Below are 18021 nucleotides of genomic sequence, written 5' to 3'. Positions count from 1 at the left end.
AGCACACTGAGCAAGTGGCAATTAAGCAACTTTGTGCACAGTGGGATGGGGAATTACTCGCAAAGGGGCCAGCTCTGCTCTGCCTCATACCAGTCTCACAACGATTTGCTACAGCAACTTGGTCAAAATCAGAATCTCTCTGGAGGAGGCATTGCTTTTGGCCCATTGGCCTAGATTCCCCCAATGGCACCCCAACAGAGACCCAAAGCAGCTTTGGCCCTGTTTTAATGGGGCACTTAATACATACACTAGCGGTGGAACAGACCCCAAATATATGACGTGCCCTGTATGGGGTTGATGCTTCACTTCCTTGGCAGGGAAAGCTCTTAGTGAAGTTTTTCTAGCTCAAGAACTCAGGACCAGGACCTGCCTCCATAACTCAGCATATGCCATTTTGCTACCAGGGTAGTGTAGCAATGGCTTTGATACCCTTAGATCTGCAGCCTAATACCCTTGGGAACCAATGGCAGTCTTAACCCCAGCAGCAGGGACTCAGCGTGGGCTGCAACCCCCCAACCCCATCCCACGACTCTACACAGTTCTTGCTTCAGTGCCAACACATGCTACATCATAGCTGACCAAATGCCACTCTTCAGGCAATGGGAGCCATCCATTAGGTCTGAATTAGGCCTGTTGAACCTATCACTATACCCACCCGGGTGAGAATTCATGAACTCTCAAACCATTAATGCAGACTTCACTTAAAAAAGAAAGGAGAGAAAGGACTGCAAATCCAGCATTGCTAAGGGACCACTCACGGTGCCACAGTCAAGACCTCTCAGAACAAAAAAAAGCAACCCCATTTGTTACTAAGGAGCAGAGATCATGGTAGGATCCACGCTTCCTTGTTTTGGCTTCCATCAACACAAGTGTTGGCGTAAACCAGAAGCTGGTGAGGAGTCAATACATACAGTTTTGCATTGAGCTCCCAGAACGCGGGGTCATCCGTTACCCAGGGGTTGCTGGGGAGGCAGCCTGCCAGCAAGGGATCATTGGTCAACAACTGCTGGGCATATTTCACAAGCCTGAAAACAATGCAGATGAGAACAAAATGAGCATCTGCAAGCAGCATCTCAGACAGCTGGATTACAGACCAGAGGAGTCCCTGCACAGTCCTTAGGGGCTGGGACTGAGAGCGGGCCTCAAGACACACATTGCCATGGCTCTTCCCACCCAGGGATGCCAGGCCACAAAAATACCCTCCAAATGGCAGCCTTGATTTTGTGTTGTCTGAATAGCCAGGGATTTGGCAGGCTCCAGTGCTTTGTCTCCCTTCAGTGCCTCACTCAAGTGACACGAGAGGAAGATGTGGGAAAAGAACCAAGCAATCTTGTTTCAACTGGTGGATCAGACTCCCCATACAAAAGGAGGGCCATTGGGACGTGTTATGTCACCCATTACACACAGCAAGGACACAGAGAGGAAGAAAACAGATGTTGTTGGAGCCTGGACTTGGATCCAGCCAGCTGGATGATGGCAAGGGGCAGGACAAGCAGCTTTTCAGAACTGGCATCTTTTAGTTTCTCTTTAATGTGTGCTCCCAGCAAACCCCAGGATGGACGGGACATTGCTGAATGCCCTCGCATGGCCCCACTCCTCACCCAGCCCTCGGAGCTTATTTCCCTGCAAGGCGCTATGAGACGTGCCAGGCACAATGCTCAAATCCCTTCATTGTAGTTGCAGCAAAGCAGATAAACACCCCCACGCACACACACCCACACTGTAAGATCTGGCCAAACCTGTAACAACAGCCGATTTCATTAACGCCCCAGGAATATTTCTTTTTCCCCCCTCTTTGCTTTTGAAAAATTCATCTGGTTTCTGTGTTTAAAATTCATCCCGGGCTAAGTTGCTTTCATGTGTTCAAAGCTTGGAGTGCGCCGTCCAAAGCTTTGTTGCTAACAGGCATCTTGGCACAGATCCTGCGACTCTACGATGCTGTTGCGCAAAGCATACTGCGGGGTTGATGCACACTCAATACCATCTCCTCAGTGGAAATGCCAAGGCATTTGGTGCCTGCATACTTCAGTCCGATCCATACCTTCTAATCAAGCTACGAATATAAACCCATCCATTCAGGGAACAGCGCTCTGTCCTCCTAACGATCAGGGATTTCTAGCTCCTCCTGGTTCAATAGCATGCTCTGATGTGTGCGGGCTACCTGGAGGCTGATCTTACCTTGATCAGTAATAATTAGACTTGGGCCCAGACTTCTGGCTTTGGATCAAGATCCAAATATCCTGAAAGCGCAGGAACGTTTGGATCTAGGGACTGGATTTCATCCAGCAGAGAGGCAGGGGCCAGTGCGTGAAGTGTTTTGCCGGAAAACATTAGCAGCATTATGGGGAGGTAGGCAAGTGTCCTGGCCCCAATCCCCAAGAGAGCAAGGAGCAACCCAACCACTCTACAGAGGCTGCCGGAGCCTAGCCATAGGACTGGCCTCGGTGCGCTCGATCAGTGTGCGCAGAGCTAGGGGACCTGCCTCTTCTCCACCGCTGTACCAGGACCAATTTCCATGGGTTAAAATTCCCAGTAAAATCCGTGAGCTGATTCTGGATTGGGACATGGAGCCCTTCTCTTCTCTGAGACTCTCCTTTGCTTTCTCCCTGGTTCCCAGTCTACTTAATGAGCAACCTAAAGACACAGCATATAAATGGCACTGTGTAGGGTTGTGCTATTGATTGCCCTGGAGAGTCACAAGATAAACAGTGTAATCATCTCATTAGTAGAAGAGAACTGAAGACTAATTAACGTATTGGAAGAAGGAAGTGGAAACTTACCCTCCCAGGGAGACAGAAGATTTCACTGTGGACCTCATGAGGGCCTGCCTGTAGTACATGATCTAAAAGTAAAGAGAAATGTTTTGTGGTTAGCAGTTACAGCCATGAGTGTGAAGGCTCCCCAGCTGGCAGCCTAGCCTACCCCATCCCATCTGGGAGACAGCGGGGCTAGTTGCAATAGTGTCCCCTCCTTAATAAGAAGGTGCCCGTGGGATTAGTGTCATTACATCTCTTTATCGCCAGCTATTTTCATGGAGGCTCTTCTACATGTCACGTTCTATAATGTGGGAGTAATTAAGGGGAGTTTCTTGTGCTGTATGACAATAGGGTAATAGGTACTGCCTCATGTCTGTCTCCCCTGTAAGGAGTCTACTCACCTACAAATTCAAGCATGTCCTTAGCATTGCTACTGGGCTGCTTCTACCCTGGCAACGTTCAGGATATCTCCCATTGCTTTACTGCACTCAGGTGCTATGCCCTGAGTGTTCAGGGTGAAAGAAGCCCCCTTCACTAGCAGCACATTGTCTAGCCCTGCTCCAAGCCTTGGCAGCATGGCCAGTGCTGACAGCAGTGCAATGGCAGGAAAAGTCCTGCAAACATATTGGACTGCAGCCTCCTCAGGGCAAGGACCCTATCAAACTGCACACTTTTAAAGCACTGAGGGGACCTTGGGGCAGTCATGCAGAAGGTAGGGCAGGACAGCAATGCATACCAACCCCATCCCGTGAACATTTCACATTGGAAAACAAGTAAAGGTCTAATTACCTCCCGCCTGTAAACATCAAAGGTTTTTTTCTGCAAAATAAAGACGCAAAAGCATTAATCTTGGTGGGTGCTCAGAACTGCTCTTAAAAGAACAGGCTACTGGAGTTTCTTATTGGACACCTCTCTCCACATAATCCTCACAATAATTAGAAACAGATCCAGCCTATTATCTAAGCAGCTCATTTAACCAGGGTATCATCAATGCTAAGTGCTGCACACACCAGAAGTGGTTCAATGAGCTGTATTTATGTATAGTGTGGCCCACTCCACCACAGCCTGCCTATGTGCATTCAGTTAAAGGGTTATGCTAATAGAGCTAACATAGATTCATTTAGGAGACAAAGACTAAATCATTCAATACCAGTTAGAGACAGCGACCAACACACTGAGCACATTAACTTCCACGCTCCAGCATACTCGATTAATCGAGTGTGCTCCAACGTGCTGGATTTACAGCACGTCGGAGCAGCCTTCCCGCATGTGTGTAAGTGCCCCTAGTATTTGCAAATAGTGACAGGTTGGCAACCCAGGAATCCAAAGTCCTTAGTCTGCTGAGTGGGAACCAGATGGAGAGCAGTGGCATGTATGTCCCCCCGCAGGGCCTGGCCAGGGGACCTCAGCCCTGACCTGTAGCCTGACAGGGAGTTCTCCCATGGCTGCTCTAACCCCAGTGCAGCACAGCCCATGGGATCAACTGGGAGAGCTGGCGCTGGGTCTTAGCCACTCCAACATCTATTCCTGCGCAGCATGGAGAAGTGAGTTCAGGTGCCAAGGCCTCAGGGAGCCTCCTGGGTAGGGCTTAGCAAGGAGCCAGTTAAACCATTTGCACTGGTGACCGGTGTGACGTGGACCCTCATCCACTGGGAATGGATGAAGGCGACCAAAGTTGGGAGATCGCCTCACACTGGTCTCCAAACAGCTGTCAGAATAAAGTCCCCTTGATAATTTTCCTTTAGTTTTTTGAGGGGGAAAAACATAACTTAACTTTATTTGGATGAGACCAGAGCTGAATGTTGTCCTGCCTGCAACGGCCCAGGCTGGCAAAAGCAAAGCTTGGATGCTTCATAATTGGCATTTGGATAAGCGACTGAGTCACAAATGTATGTCGCACGAGCTGGATCTGGTCCTGGGGCAGAAAGCCCCGTAAGGGATTCCCCAGCCTGCAGCATATTCCAGCATGCTCCATATTTGCCTGCTGGGATCTCCCAATACCTCACACACAAGCATCTTTTATGCATGTGAGGATCCACTGCACCATTGCAGGGACAAGAGCAGGGAGGGCAGGGCAGCACTGAATTTAAGCAAGACTAACAAAAATGATCAGGCTCAAATTACAAACCACAGCATCTGCCATTTAGTCTTGGAACAACTGGAGACAAGGGAAGTTTTCCTTGATTAGTTTTCAGGCTCCTTACAAGCAACTGGGCTGCTCGGGGTTAAAACAAACCGCGCTATTTGTGTCCGTGATTCTGGTCCTGAGTCTGCCCACTCACATCTACAGAAAAGTTTCAGCTTATTTCAGTGGTGCCAGATTCAGGATCATATGCACAAAATCCTGGTCTTACATCTGCAAATGACACCTGTCAAAGCCATGCAGGCTTCACCCCTCCCTCACATTTCTACCAGGATGTCTTCACTATGGATCTAGTCCAGGTAGAGAGGGGAGACAGAAAATCATCTGCTGCTGCTTGCGTCCCAGAACACAGCCTGAAACTTCTACCCATTTAGGAAGACTCCTCCTCAGAGAGCTGGACTCCCATTTTTAACTAACTATTTCATATGTAATCAGAGCTCATTAATACAGAATGGACTTCCTTTATCCTCTGGAGAAGCCTGAAAATTAAAAAAAAAAAATCAGATACCTTCAGATTTCCCACGTGCCGGCTAAATTATTTCACCTGACGACAGGAGCCAGGAATGGGTAGTTTGTGAAAACCAGTGGGCTAAGACAATTAGGTAGAGGGAAAAACCTTCTAAACAAAATAAAATGTCCCTGCTACTATTTCTGCTCCTGGGGGGCTCTTTCCGACAGCCATGGTGCCGTTGGATGAGGAGGGAGGAAAAGCAGCTTTCATAGAAGTGAAGATGCTTTAGTCTTCAACAAGGCTTGTGCCTTACATGAAGGTGCACACCCCACACACGAGAAAGAGACAACTGCGGGGAAAGAGAGAAGGGAAAACACTGTAAGTTAAATGCTATGTAGGGCAATACAGCTATGACTTAAGGTGACTTTGGAAAAAGAAAAGCTATTTAGGAAACAGTCCACCCTCTGTGTGAGTGGCAACAACAGGTATCTAGGGATCAAACAAAGGGGTTGTGGTATGCAAGAAGCTGTGAACCACCAATGGAGTGGAGCCCACCCAACCTGAGAAGTATGAGAGATAAGCATAAGATGATCCCACCCACCCTCTCCCAGGAGCCAAGGGGAGCAGAGGCCTGTCCAGTGGGCCTGGCTCCTGCCTGCAGTATCCATCCATCCCATTCAGCGGGGCAAAACATGCCCCAAAAGCACTTGGAGGACAGCTGGGATTTAAACACAGGACAGGCCAATTCTGGAACAGCAAGAGGGGACGATGGGTCAAAGCTTTTGTGGATGTCAGCAGCTGCATGGAGCGGCTGCACCTGTTCCCCGAGTTGGATCCCAAAGCAAACCCCAAATACCATCCGGTATGCAGAGCATCCTGCTCTCTGACTGATGGAGAAATACCCTTTAGCTGAAAAGCGCCATTACTTTCCCTCATTGAGATTACCGTAATTGGTAATACCCTTCACCTAGCGATTCATCCCATGTACCCAGAGTGCAAAGCTCATGGTCCCGTTAGGCTCCAATCAAAATGGCAATTAGAGGGAAAACTCCAGTTAGTCTCATCTGACTGTCACGTGCTCCATGAAGCATCACGCACAGCTCTGTCACCCCAGGTAAAGCATCACCTCCAGCCTGCTCCTTGGGTGAGCGCCGACAGCGAAGGTGGATAGAGCGTAAGGCACCAGAGCTGCTCCCAATTCAGGGCCCTGATCCTGCACAAGCCTCATGGGATGGTGTGAGATGCTCTTAGCTGACTGCTGTATCAAGATGTGATCATCATTGTATGCTGGGATAAGAGCTGTGCTCAGGCACTGCAGCTAAATCCATCCCGAGCAACAAAGAGAACATCAGCGGGCATCCAGATACAGGGATAGCGCCCTGGAAACTAGTTTCTATATGGTAACACAGCTCAAAACAGGGCGGGGGGGGTCCCAGCGGAGTTTTGTCTGTTTTGGAGCCTCCCTCTGTCCCGGGAAAACTTCTGCTGGCAGGACCCTGGTGGAAACCAGAGGTGGTCTGCTCCAAGGCCATAATGGTCCTGGCACTGTGCTAGCCCTGGCTATGCTGCTAGGGCCTGGAAGCAGTGGGATCACACCTAGATACCCTCAGGCACTCCAGGATGGATTTGAAATCGAGAAGCAACACATAGGGAGGCACAGTCTGAGCAATGCAGGACCCATCCTGCACCCATCTCTGAGCTCCACCAGCTGTACTGCGTCCTCACCCCTGAGCCCAGCCAGCAGCCCCCTTGCTCCTGGGAGCTGGGCAGAGAGGAGCTGAGCAAGAACAACCTGGGAGCAAAGATCCTGTTCGGTGGGCAGCCATGTACCAGCTGCCTAGGTGGCATTGCTGCGGCCCTGTGGCCTGCTGTGGGTCTGTGTTACTGCTCGCGGTTTCCATCAGCAGTTGGGATGACATTAGGTATTTATCACTCGGCTTGTCCGATCATCTTAGGTTCATGATGTGTAAAGCCAGGAGGGACTGTTATCATTCTCTAGCCTGCCCTGCTGAGCTTCGCCTTTCAATCTCTGCAACAGGCCAAAGAACTTGTTGCTGAACGACAGCATATTTTTTAAAGAGACTTCCTGTCCTTAGTGCGACAATCCCTCCCAGCCAACAAAGAAACACCCTTCCTACTCAAAACGAGTGCCTTATCCCTCTTCCTGCATCCCCAAGTCCTTTATCCCATTAACACACTGCGACTCACGCACAGGTCAGTGCTAGAAGCCGCCTGGAGAGGACGGCTGTTTGCTTTAGCTGCTCTTTATTCCAAGAGACAGTACCAAAGCAAGCCTTCCCAGGCAAGCAACACATACTTGAAGATGTTTGTGCCCAATCGTGGCTTCAAAAGAATTAATTCTGCTGCCTGAAATGGATTATCAGTGGGAATTTTTTATTTCCAGCTTCAGAGATAAAGAAGCCTAATTAGCAGACAAAGCTGCAGTAGATGGAGGCAAAGCAGAGCCACAAACTGCAGCTGAGTTAAGATGCTGGTTTATCTTGTCCCCCACTGCTCCTCAGTCCCCCTGAACACACTAGTAAAACTTCTACTGGCTTTAGCAGGAGCAGGATTTGACAAGACCCGCCAAAGGGGAGAGAGGGATGCATTTTGCGGTCCAAGGATCAAGACTCTAAGAAATTAGCCAATCTAGAGGGTCTAGGAAGTCTGGTGTTTTCCAGGAGTCAGAAGAACAGCTGCCAGGCAGAGGTGGGGGTGGGGGAGCTTTGCACGTTAGCCAGGTTTTCTGGTGCATTTTCAACTGAGCTTTGAAATATAAACAGCTGAAGCCGGAAGGACCCTCTCCACTCGGGGGTGCAGATTAACATCAAGAGAAGGCAGGCTGGGAGCACCCCTTCAAGCATCTGGCTGGAGCTGAGCACAAACGTTTCAGCCACATTTTCCTCGATGGAAAAAGGGGGGTTTTGAGCAAAATGGGACTGTTCAGTGAAGAAAACAAAAACCCCTTCTATTTTCATCTTAAATGTGGATGGAAATCATGGTTGCGGATGAAAATCCAAGAGCCTAAAAAAGTGGAAATGCAAAAATCTAGAACTCTTGGTCCAGAAATTATACCTTTTGTTAGACCAAATAGGAAATCGCTTGCCATCAGACACCTCCAGGGAAGGAATCCTACCTGGTCTACAGAGACACTCCCGTGGACCCAGAGGGGCAGATTTTCCATCTCCAGCTCTCTCTGTGCAAAAATGAAGTTTATTTCCTACCTATGGGGACTTTTTACCATTTTAATTTTCCCAGAGCCTGATGAAGGGCCTTTGAGCCCGAAGGCTCGTAGAAGTTTTTTGTGATTTCCTAGTTGGTCTAATAAAAGGTATCGTTTCTGAACCAAGAGTTCTAGATGTGTGCATTTCTTTTTGTCCCAGACCAACAGAACTGCCAAATACGTGCCTAAAAAAGCCTGAAGGATTTTTGTGGGTGTTTTTGGTTTTCAGCAAAACTTTGAATAATTGCAAAGGAAATTCTTGCTGAAAGCTCCACAGCTTTGTTTTTTCCTATTTTTTTCCATGGGGGGGGAAATGATTCCTTCCTCAGCTCACCCCAGAATAGCCACACCATCCCTTCCTGGGCCCACTCGCAGAGCTCTACCTAACCACTTCTCTTTCTGTCCCTTTTTCCTTCCTCCATTCCTCCCTTCCCACTCTCTTCTCTCTTTTCACTGCTTTCAGATAACCTATAGCAACCTCCCCAACTGAACTGATTTCCATTCACTTATGGTATTTACTTTCTTTGGATGTATAACTAATGAAAAGCGCCCACAGACAGGCCCAGAGCATCCTGCTGAGCCCTTCCGATGACAAACCCAGAGTGCAATAGTCAGCTCCCCCCCACTCCCCAAGCACGGTGCACCGCCCCCAGATGCTGCTTTGTGCTCCCACGCTCGCTCTCTCTGAAGGCCTAAATGAAATAAATATACCCTGCAGGGCACCCTAAAAACCAACCAATTGCGCTGATTTGGGACTGGGCATGGGAGGGTATTTTAAAGCCCTAGAGCCCCCGTGCAAAGTGCCCTGCTAGCTGCCCATTCACGATTATATCAAAGGGGGTCCAGCAGCAGCACCTCTACTAATGGTAGCTGGGGTTGCACATGGCTGGGAGGAAAGGCCTGTAAGCTTGGCCAGTGACTGCTTCTGCTCCCACGCTGGATGCGGCAGGCTCTGTGGGAGCCAGTGGCATCCTGCCGGCCTAGAGTTGATGCAACCCAGCTGGGACTCAGGTGCAGCGTGGGAGCGGAGAGATACACAGTGCCTTTACCAGGTGTGTTCTCAATCCCTTTGGCCTGCCTAGACTGGTGTTCTCCCACCTCCTGGTACAGAAGGGGCACATTTATACATCACCATAAAGCACGTGGAGATACAAGGGTGAGATGCTGCTCTGAGCCATGCAGGTACAGTGTCCCCTAATATTCTAGATGCATCTGACCCTCTTGGAGGTATAACACCTGCAATCCTAGTGTGCCCTTCCTCCTGCTGCCCTCTGCTATACCCCTACAGGGAAAACCTGCCGGGGTCGTGAAGTGCATGGCATAATCAGAGCCTGCTGACCCAATCCAGCCCCTCGCTCCTTGGCATCTCTGCAGAGCCCAACAGGAGTCAGCCTCACCGGCAGGTTGTTTCTTTTGCTGCAGAGACATTCATCCTTTGGGATCTAACTTACTTCCCCTTTTTGCCAATGCCGTGGGACAGTTCGCCACGTCTGAAATGTTTGCAAGCACTTCAAAGGCTCGCTCTCATGTCTGCCGTAGACTCGTGGGGCCAATTTGGCTTAGCACCCTTTTGCTTGCTTCCTGCGGTGCAACAGGCACCTCATTTCTCCCTTGCAAAAGACGTTTCAGCTGCTGCCGTTTATCGTGGAAAGGAAAAGCTCGAGCCCCGGTGTTTCGCTCCACTTTTCCATCTCCATGGCGACAGAACTCCCTCGGCCAAAGCAATTACCTGCCTCTGACAGCCGAGATGTTTCAGGGTTGTCAAAAAAAATGAAAAGTTTATTGGCGACGCAGCCAGTTTTATCAAAGTAACGATCGCCTTTAATTGCTGAGCAGTGCTGGGAGCCCACTCGCTAAGCGGAGGCCAGACTCTGCGCCACTAGGTGCAAAAACAGGGAACCGCCTGAGACGACCGATGCCCGGGCTCCTTTGCCCAGAGCCACGAGTGAGGGTCCAGGGACCGCTCCATCCGCAGCAGCACATCTCAGCAGGCCCAGACAGTTGCACTCTCTGTGGTCTCATCGTCAGCGTTACTCGTTGCAGTCAATGAAAGCCACTGATGTATTTAGAGACAAAAAGAACCAGCTAGATCAGCGGTTCCCAATCTGTGGTACGGGTACCACCAGTGGTACACAGACAACCTGCCAGTGGTACACGTTAACAGATGCATTATAATGACTTTATATGTCAAAAATTTGCTGGTGGTACTTGAGGTTGTAACGTTTTAAATTGTGCAATCTGTCAGAGATTGGGAACCGCTGCACTACATATTATTGCTCTAGCCAAACTGGGCTCCCTCTTGCACCGGGGCAAAGTCAGATGAAGTGTAGAAGTGACAACCGACGGGCTTTCAATTAGCAGTTTCAGTTCTGTCCTGTTTCTACGTTGTTCTCAGCTGTAACTGCTTTGCTATAGCTTATACAGTCTGCTTATATAGCTTATACAGACTGCTTATACAGACTGCTTATATAGCTTATATAGTTTATACAGACTGCTACCGTCCAATGCACTGAAAATTCAGGGAGTTTCGTGAGCGCGCAGGGCACATCTATATGCAGAGCTGTGTACAGATAGGTACCCAAGCTAGCTCTAAATAACGGAAGCAGCATTGCCACATTAGCACGGCATTCAGTTCTGGTTAATTAGCTCTGGGTTGGAAGCATAATAACACAGTTAGACTGCACTGAATCACATGGACACACTCACAGTGTCTATGCCCTCCCAGACGACATTCAAGCAGTCTGAAAGCATTCGGGCTCACCTGGTTTACCTTATTTTCATTAGGATCTGTTACTCGGTTCAATCCATACTCTAGGGCGTCCTGCATGCCTGGCTGTGACAAACAAAACACAACATTAGATTTGGGCCTGGTGCTTTAAACCCACCTTAGCCATGCACAGAAAGCTCCTGCTAATGAATAGCTCCTGCCTGGTAGACACTGTTTGATCTCTCTTGAGATGGCCCTATGGCTTAGCTGGGAGGGCAGCGGGCATATACCTGAGGCACCCAGGTCAGGATAACAAGAGACCACTATTGAGTGGGGCGTCCAAATGATGGTGACACCTGGAGACAATTTGGAAGACCCTTTATAGGGAAGTCCCAGAAGATACCTCGTTATGGCATAACATGGTTAATACACTGGACACATGTTCCTGCTCAATGCAACAGGAATCTAGATGGGGACATTAGAAGGACTGGGACAGGGCCACCGATTTGTCTGCCCTGGGTGCAAAGGATTTTGATGATGGTCAATAATTCAAGCTCAATAATAAGCTCTGTGCTTTCCGACATGGAAAAAGAAACAATCCAAGACAAGAAAGGCGAGTGAAATTTAGACAATGTTGTCAAACTCTTGCAATTTAATCCCAAATTTCCTAATGTTTCCTACTTTTTTAAGTCCTGTCCCCTAGAAGCCACATGATTAATGAAGGCTGAGACGATCCATTTTTTAAAGGAGATTTCTACCCTATCTGGGTTCAAATCACAAAGCCTAATGTCCACGACAACAAAAGGCAAATAACAATTGCCCAGATGTTGTTATAGTGATGATCCTGCCTTGAGCTGGGGCTGGACTGGTCCCTTCCAGCCCTACTTTTCTATGATTTTTTTTTAACCCTTGTGATTTTCAAGCAATTTCGTGATTCTGGCGAGTTCTGACTCATTGCTTTTGGACATCCAAGGTCGGCGATGCTGTGTAGAATCAGAGGGAACAAATTCAGCCCTGGTGTAGCCACAAAAGATCACACTGGGGCCAAAGTAGCTGGGTGGTGTAAAGACTCTTCCAGCCACGGCATTATCTGCAAGCAGAGCTCTAATTACACGCTGACATTTGCCTCCAACTTAAAGCCTCCCCGCATGTTAACTGCTGGGTTCTCCGCTGGCTGCTTATTCAATATACACAATTAGCAATGGCTCTTTGATTACGATGGGGAATAAGGAGTGTAGCTTTTCGGGACATGTCGGCATCCAAGGACATGGTGCGACCAGCAGGACCTCACTCAGGAAACACCCTGTCGACATCTGCCAGAAGTAACTGCGCCCTGCGGGGTACGTGCAGCGAGGGCTCTCTGCTCGTGGCACGGACCCTGTGGTGAGAAGCTCCTTGCCGCGTCTTTCAGAGCAAGCTGGGCGCTCTGGGACATTAGCAGGCACAAGGGCTAATGTCTCTCCCCTCTGAATCCAGGCCTGCCTTTGTGACAGCCAAGAAGGTATCACCCCCAGGTTGCCTTCCTAAAGGTGAAATGATTTCCACCCAGGAGAGCTCCCAGGACCTTCATGGGCAATTGAGATCTTATAGTTGCGCGCAGCTGTGCTCAACTTACAGGTGTTTGATGCACGAACCAATACGCCCTCTCCTGACAGTCCAGGGCATATCTGTCTGCCTTCTTCCGCTCCTTTCCTGCCCTGCAAAGCCAACCAGAGGGTTTAATCACATCAGACGAATGCATGGCTCATTTCCCACTTTCGATGACATGACTTTTGCTTCGATTAGCCGCTGTTCCAGGTGACTGGGCCAGCATTGAAGCAGCTTATGCTGTTTGTAGTTAAAACAAGTGAGGTGAAGGGTGTGCAGCTGCTCCAACCCTTCCTAAACCCTTCTTCAGCTATGGGGACACACGGCCTCCTGCAGAACGGCTTGGTGTCAGCTGCTGCTCACATCCACAGTGTAACTCTGCTATGTCCAGAACCCAGGTTGTGACTTTCTATCCTTGATTGACTGACCCCCATTTATGTAAATTGGGGGGAGGCTAGGCTTTGACTAATCAACCTCTTCCTGAGCTCTGCTGGACCAGGTGCATTCTCGTGTTAGAGAGACAACCACATCTCCCTACAGCGACTGTATGACCAGGCAGTGGATAAGTGTCATGTCTCATCTACCCAGATCTCCTGGTAACGGGTGGCTTTGTTGGGAGCTCGTGTCTGCTACACAGAGAGCTCCCCGCAGGAGAGTGTTCCTCATTCAAAGCCTCCAGGTTGGAGAGTTTTGTGCTTTGGGGGCTTCAATTCACTCTCCACAGCCTTGGACAGGTCACCCCCAACACAGACAACTTCACTGAGGCACTGAGAGGACCCAAGTTAACTCTGATTTAAAAACCCAACTGCAATGTGCAGCCTAGGCTAGACCCAAACCACACAGCAGCAATCTGCAGAACTGGTGATGCCCTGGCATGCCGTATTTAGACTTGGCTGGTGCAACTGCAACAAGGGAAAGCATGGTGCTACATGCACCTCTGCCAGCCCATTATATACAAGGACCTACAGGGCTAAGGGTGGATACATGAACCCATGTTTAAATACTTAAGTAAAAGTAGCTTCATTGCTAGGGGGGGCATCCACAGGGAGTCTGGGGTTTTGACTTCCATGCCATCCCTATTTTGGTGCCATTTCTAGATGGAGTTTATAGCTTAGTTGCAGGCACCCCGAGGTCGGATGTGTACACTGCTGCCCCCTTATGACATGTCTGCTGAAAGCATTTTGCTCATGTGAAGCTAGTCTATGAGCCAGAGAGGTAAAGCCTTGCAGGATTGGGCCCCAAGTTTCCAAGAGGAGCTGCAGCAGATGATGTGGCAAAAGCCACTTCTTGCATGCGTGACAAAACACTTGCAAGGACGTCTTTGCACGTCCCAGCAGGGTATGTGCACACTCAAACGTGCTCTCTAGCCCACACAAACCACACTGTGACTCCACACTGTGTGAGGAAATAGGGAGATGCTTGCATGCAGGACAAATGCCAGCAGTGTGGCTTTTTGCCGGCGGCTGCTTGTCCAGTCAGTCAATTGACCTGGCTGATTTTTCAGTCATTAAGCGTCAAATGAGTAACAGTGGGTATTATATAGGGGGGTGGGAAATGACATGGAAACAGCTTCCAGCTGCGTATTTCCCAGTGGGTGTTTTAAGCCACTTTAAAACTGAAAATTTAATTTTTTTAGAGTTGCTTCTTTTGTTTGACTGCAACCGAAGACAATGCCTTTGCCCCCCTCCTGCCCCCAAGTAAAGGAGAGAAGAGAATGGGAGTGAACTCACTTATACTGTTCTTTGGCCTGCATAATAATAAAATCCCATTTGTAGTTTATTTTTTTATTTAGCAAGTTGTAGTGTTCCTGGGATTAAAAAAAAAAAAAAAGATACTGTTAGTACAAAACACAGACATTAGCAATCACAAGCTTTCTGCTTGCATCATGGAGACCCTGCTGCAAATATTACCTCCTCCATGAATTAAACAAAGGCCAGGCAGGCAATGGGAGATATAAAATCTGGCTTGTTCTGTAGCGACTGAGAGGAATGGCAGCCGTTCTGAATATTTCATTCGAACCTTTTGGAGACGGTAATTTCCCTACTAAAATTATCATTTATTTTACACTTTTATGCATCAGCAGCTATTTCACTTCCACATTTATGGCCTCAGGTGCTGCAGGGGCAGCGCTTCATTCAATTGAAATGGGGAGCACATATGCTGCTTTTCACCATTCTCCGGTCTCAGCAACAGCTGGCCTGAGCCAGTGCAGCCTCAGGGCTTGCAAAGGAACAAGGAAGGTAACATTTTCCTACCTTTTCATATTCTTCCAAATCCCCTTTCCTCTTAATATTTTTCTTTGCAAGGTAGATTGCTGAGGGGAAAGAGAAGACATCCAGTTACTCAAGTCCAAAATTAGCAAGCGTATGAAGACACGCAGACCCTGTGACAAAGGATTGAGCCGCTGTCCTGAGGGTCTCCTTCCCACGCGCAAACTCTAATGTCACACACGTCTCCTCAGGAAGGTGCCCTTGGCTTCTTCGGTGTGTGGAGGATGGTCCCCTCACCCTGCAGAAGTCCAAGAATAACTATCCTCCCACGCTGTACATGTATAGTGTGAGGAGACTGATTTTAAAGCTGTTTGGCCAACAAGAACTTGCAAATGGTTGTGCTTGGTTTATGGTTCATCTCCGAGAAGCACAAACACCCTGGGGCTCCGGCCCGGTTTGGACCCCTTGGGCACTCAAATAATAATCCCGTTTCCCCTAGCCTGCATCTGTTGGTCTATTTAGATGGTAAACTGTGGGAAAGAAAGTGGCTGTAGCTTCAGGACTGGCAGAGTAGGGCCGTTATACCACAAAAGCCACTGTATCAAAGTGGGCTGAATTTAGCACCGTTCTTGACATCTGAATCTTTCGGAAGGACTGAGCCCACAGAATAAGGATGCTCACTAGCTGCGCCAAGGGGTTGCGCCGCTGTGTAGATATGCATCTTTTGTTCATTGCTATTGTGTCTGAGAACCTCTCTCTACCCCCTACACGCGCTCTGCTAGCGGGGCCTCTAATATCTCGGGAAGAAAAGCAAAGAGAGGTAATGGACCATTAGAAGAGCAAAGTATCAAGAAACACACTGAGCCCAGGAGTATGAACCAGGGGCAGCTGCCAGGCATAGGCACAACCCCAAAAGCAACAGCCCCTAGGGCAAGCAGCAGGCACTGCACACTTAGGAGCAGCAGCATCCACCTGACGGTGGCACGGCCCAGCGTTCCCTGCGGCTCTCCCAGGGCAGGACGGTTAACACTTACCGTAGTCGGTGTCATCTGCCGGCCACTTCTGTGCGGGCCAGAAATAGGGGGTCTGCAGGAAGAAGACAAAAACTGATCACACACCAGCTAAATCTGGCCTTTTAAAACCATGGCAATGGTTGACACGACATTACTTATTTTTGTGCACAAAAGAGATGGAACAAATTTGCTGCCAGAAATCAGCTTTTCATTTCCCCTTATTTTACCATTTAAGGGGATTTCTCAACACACGCAAAAAAAATCCATCCATCACTTTTGCACTCAGCATTTGCATTCATGAGGATATGAATGGTCCAACCAGGTGTCCCAAATGCACTATGTCTGCTTTTACAATCAGTTATGACTGACCAGAAATACAATTGCAGAGCCCAAAGCCTGGAACATTTTGCCTTCACATTGTTCAGATGCTGGATCCTGATTTGGGAGATCTGGAGGTTTTGTCTATGTCTTTCAGAGCAGATGTTTAGTATCATAGTCCTCTAATCTCTTGCTGTGTGAGGAGGCAAGTCCAACCATGCAACACAGCTTTACTAGATTAACAAATCCCATTAATGATGCCTACCTTCCAAAGTGTGCCATCAATAATTATGGATTTTTTAGTAGACAGGTTGGAAGGTAATAGAAGAAAGCATCAAGACTTTGAAGCTGCAACTTATTCAAACAGAAGCACAGAAACTTCGGAGTTACACATAGCCAGAGCATTTTGGCTACGAGACAACTCACCTGAAACCTGTAGAGGTTGTTGTCTGTTTTAAGGGTGAGATTCTTTGGCTCCTGCAGAGGGTAGATGTATCCAAACTTGACAATCATAGTCCCCAAGTGAAGTGCCTCTAGAAAGGGACAAGTGAGATGTAGTGGGACACAAAACAGGACTGCAGCAAACTCAAAAGCAAAAAAAAAAATCAGGTATCATCTAACAAGGATTCATAAAACCAGCTGGTTATGCTCCTACCCACCTTCCTCGGTGATTTGCAGATGCTGGATAATCCACTGCAGTATATCACCACCTGCAAGGCAAAAGAACCGGCAGACACTTTATACCAGAAGAGGCCGGCAGTTCAGGGAGCCCTCCAGAGAAACCGCCACTGTCACCGTCTCCAAAAGGGGCCGGGAGCCCATGGTGCGTGCGGGTCCCAGCAGGCAAAATGCGATCTTGAGCTGGGGAGCTAACATGCAGCAAAAACGCAGGGGACTGCGCTCAGCTTCCTTTCATGTAATCCAGGTGGGACCCTGGATCCAAGGTGGGATCTTTCATATAATCCCAGTGGGACCCACAGGCACCTGCCAAACTAGTTCAGCTCTTGGTCAGGTCATATCTGCCCCTGAAACCCTTGCTGTCAGAAGGGGTCTTAGCATCGAAGCACAGCCCTCCCTCCTAATCACACTGCCCCTTGTACTTGGTCCGAGGCTTCCCCCCGGTCAAGCAGCCTCACACTTTGGCTTCTCAGGATTTCCTGATGCACAACAGATGCCAACTGGCCTTACAGCTACCCAGAGAGCAGAGCTGCCTCTTCAACACAATGAGCAAAGCTGCACTGGATAAATAATGCATCATGTTCAGAGCAATGAGGGAGAGAAATCCCTGTGTCTGGCTCTATAGACACTGCTGAGCTGGGGCCCCAACCAGCCCCCAGAGGGGGGCTGCTGCAAGTAGAGGCAAAGTCCACCCAAGGGGGAGGACTACGAGGAGGGATTTGCCCTATTTAAGCTCACAAAATAGCCTGGCAGGGAGGCACAGGCCTTGCGCCAGTTCCCTGCACGTGGGCGAGTTTCATTCAAGGGACAGCATGTCCCAGAGGTAATGTCCTTCCTTCTGTGGGCCCAGACTTTCCTGCTCACAGATGCAAAGAAGGACCTGAGGCCCTTTCTCTCCCTGTGAACAAAAGATAATCCTCACGTATTTCCTAGGG

At 48.9% G+C, this 18021-nt stretch overlaps 1 protein-coding gene across 3 annotated transcripts in view; it reads right to left on the bottom strand.

Annotated features, from left to right (window-relative positions):
- Positions 1–18021, bottom strand: part of RGS9 (regulator of G protein signaling 9) — a 55216-nt gene that overhangs the window by 18165 nt on the left and 19030 nt on the right. For 2 of the 3 annotated variants that reach the window (XM_025196324.1, XM_025196326.1), the window contains exons 3-12: positions 17068–17118; positions 16835–16941; positions 16112–16163; positions 15123–15181; positions 14598–14674; positions 12896–12977; positions 11335–11406; positions 3546–3575; positions 2781–2842; positions 912–1025 (exon numbers count right to left, since the gene is read on the bottom strand). In XM_025196324.1, coding sequence (XP_025052109.1) covers positions 912–1025; positions 2781–2842; positions 3546–3575; positions 11335–11406; positions 12896–12977; positions 14598–14674; positions 15123–15181; positions 16112–16163; positions 16835–16941; positions 17068–17118 — 706 coding nt within the window. The remainder of the gene's footprint in view (positions 1–911; positions 1026–2780; positions 2843–3545; positions 3576–11334; positions 11407–12895; positions 12978–14597; positions 14675–15122; positions 15182–16111; positions 16164–16834; positions 16942–17067; positions 17119–18021) is intronic. The other variant, XM_025196325.1, reaches the window with a different exon arrangement.

This window comes from Alligator sinensis, unplaced genomic scaffold (assembly GCF_000455745.1).
Source record: "Alligator sinensis unplaced genomic scaffold, ASM45574v1 scaffold282_2, whole genome shotgun sequence".
NCBI lineage: Eukaryota > Metazoa > Chordata > Crocodylia > Alligatoridae > Alligator > Alligator sinensis.
The sequence above is the reverse complement of the archived record's forward strand: the minus strand, read 5'-3'. Positions and strand labels throughout refer to the sequence as shown.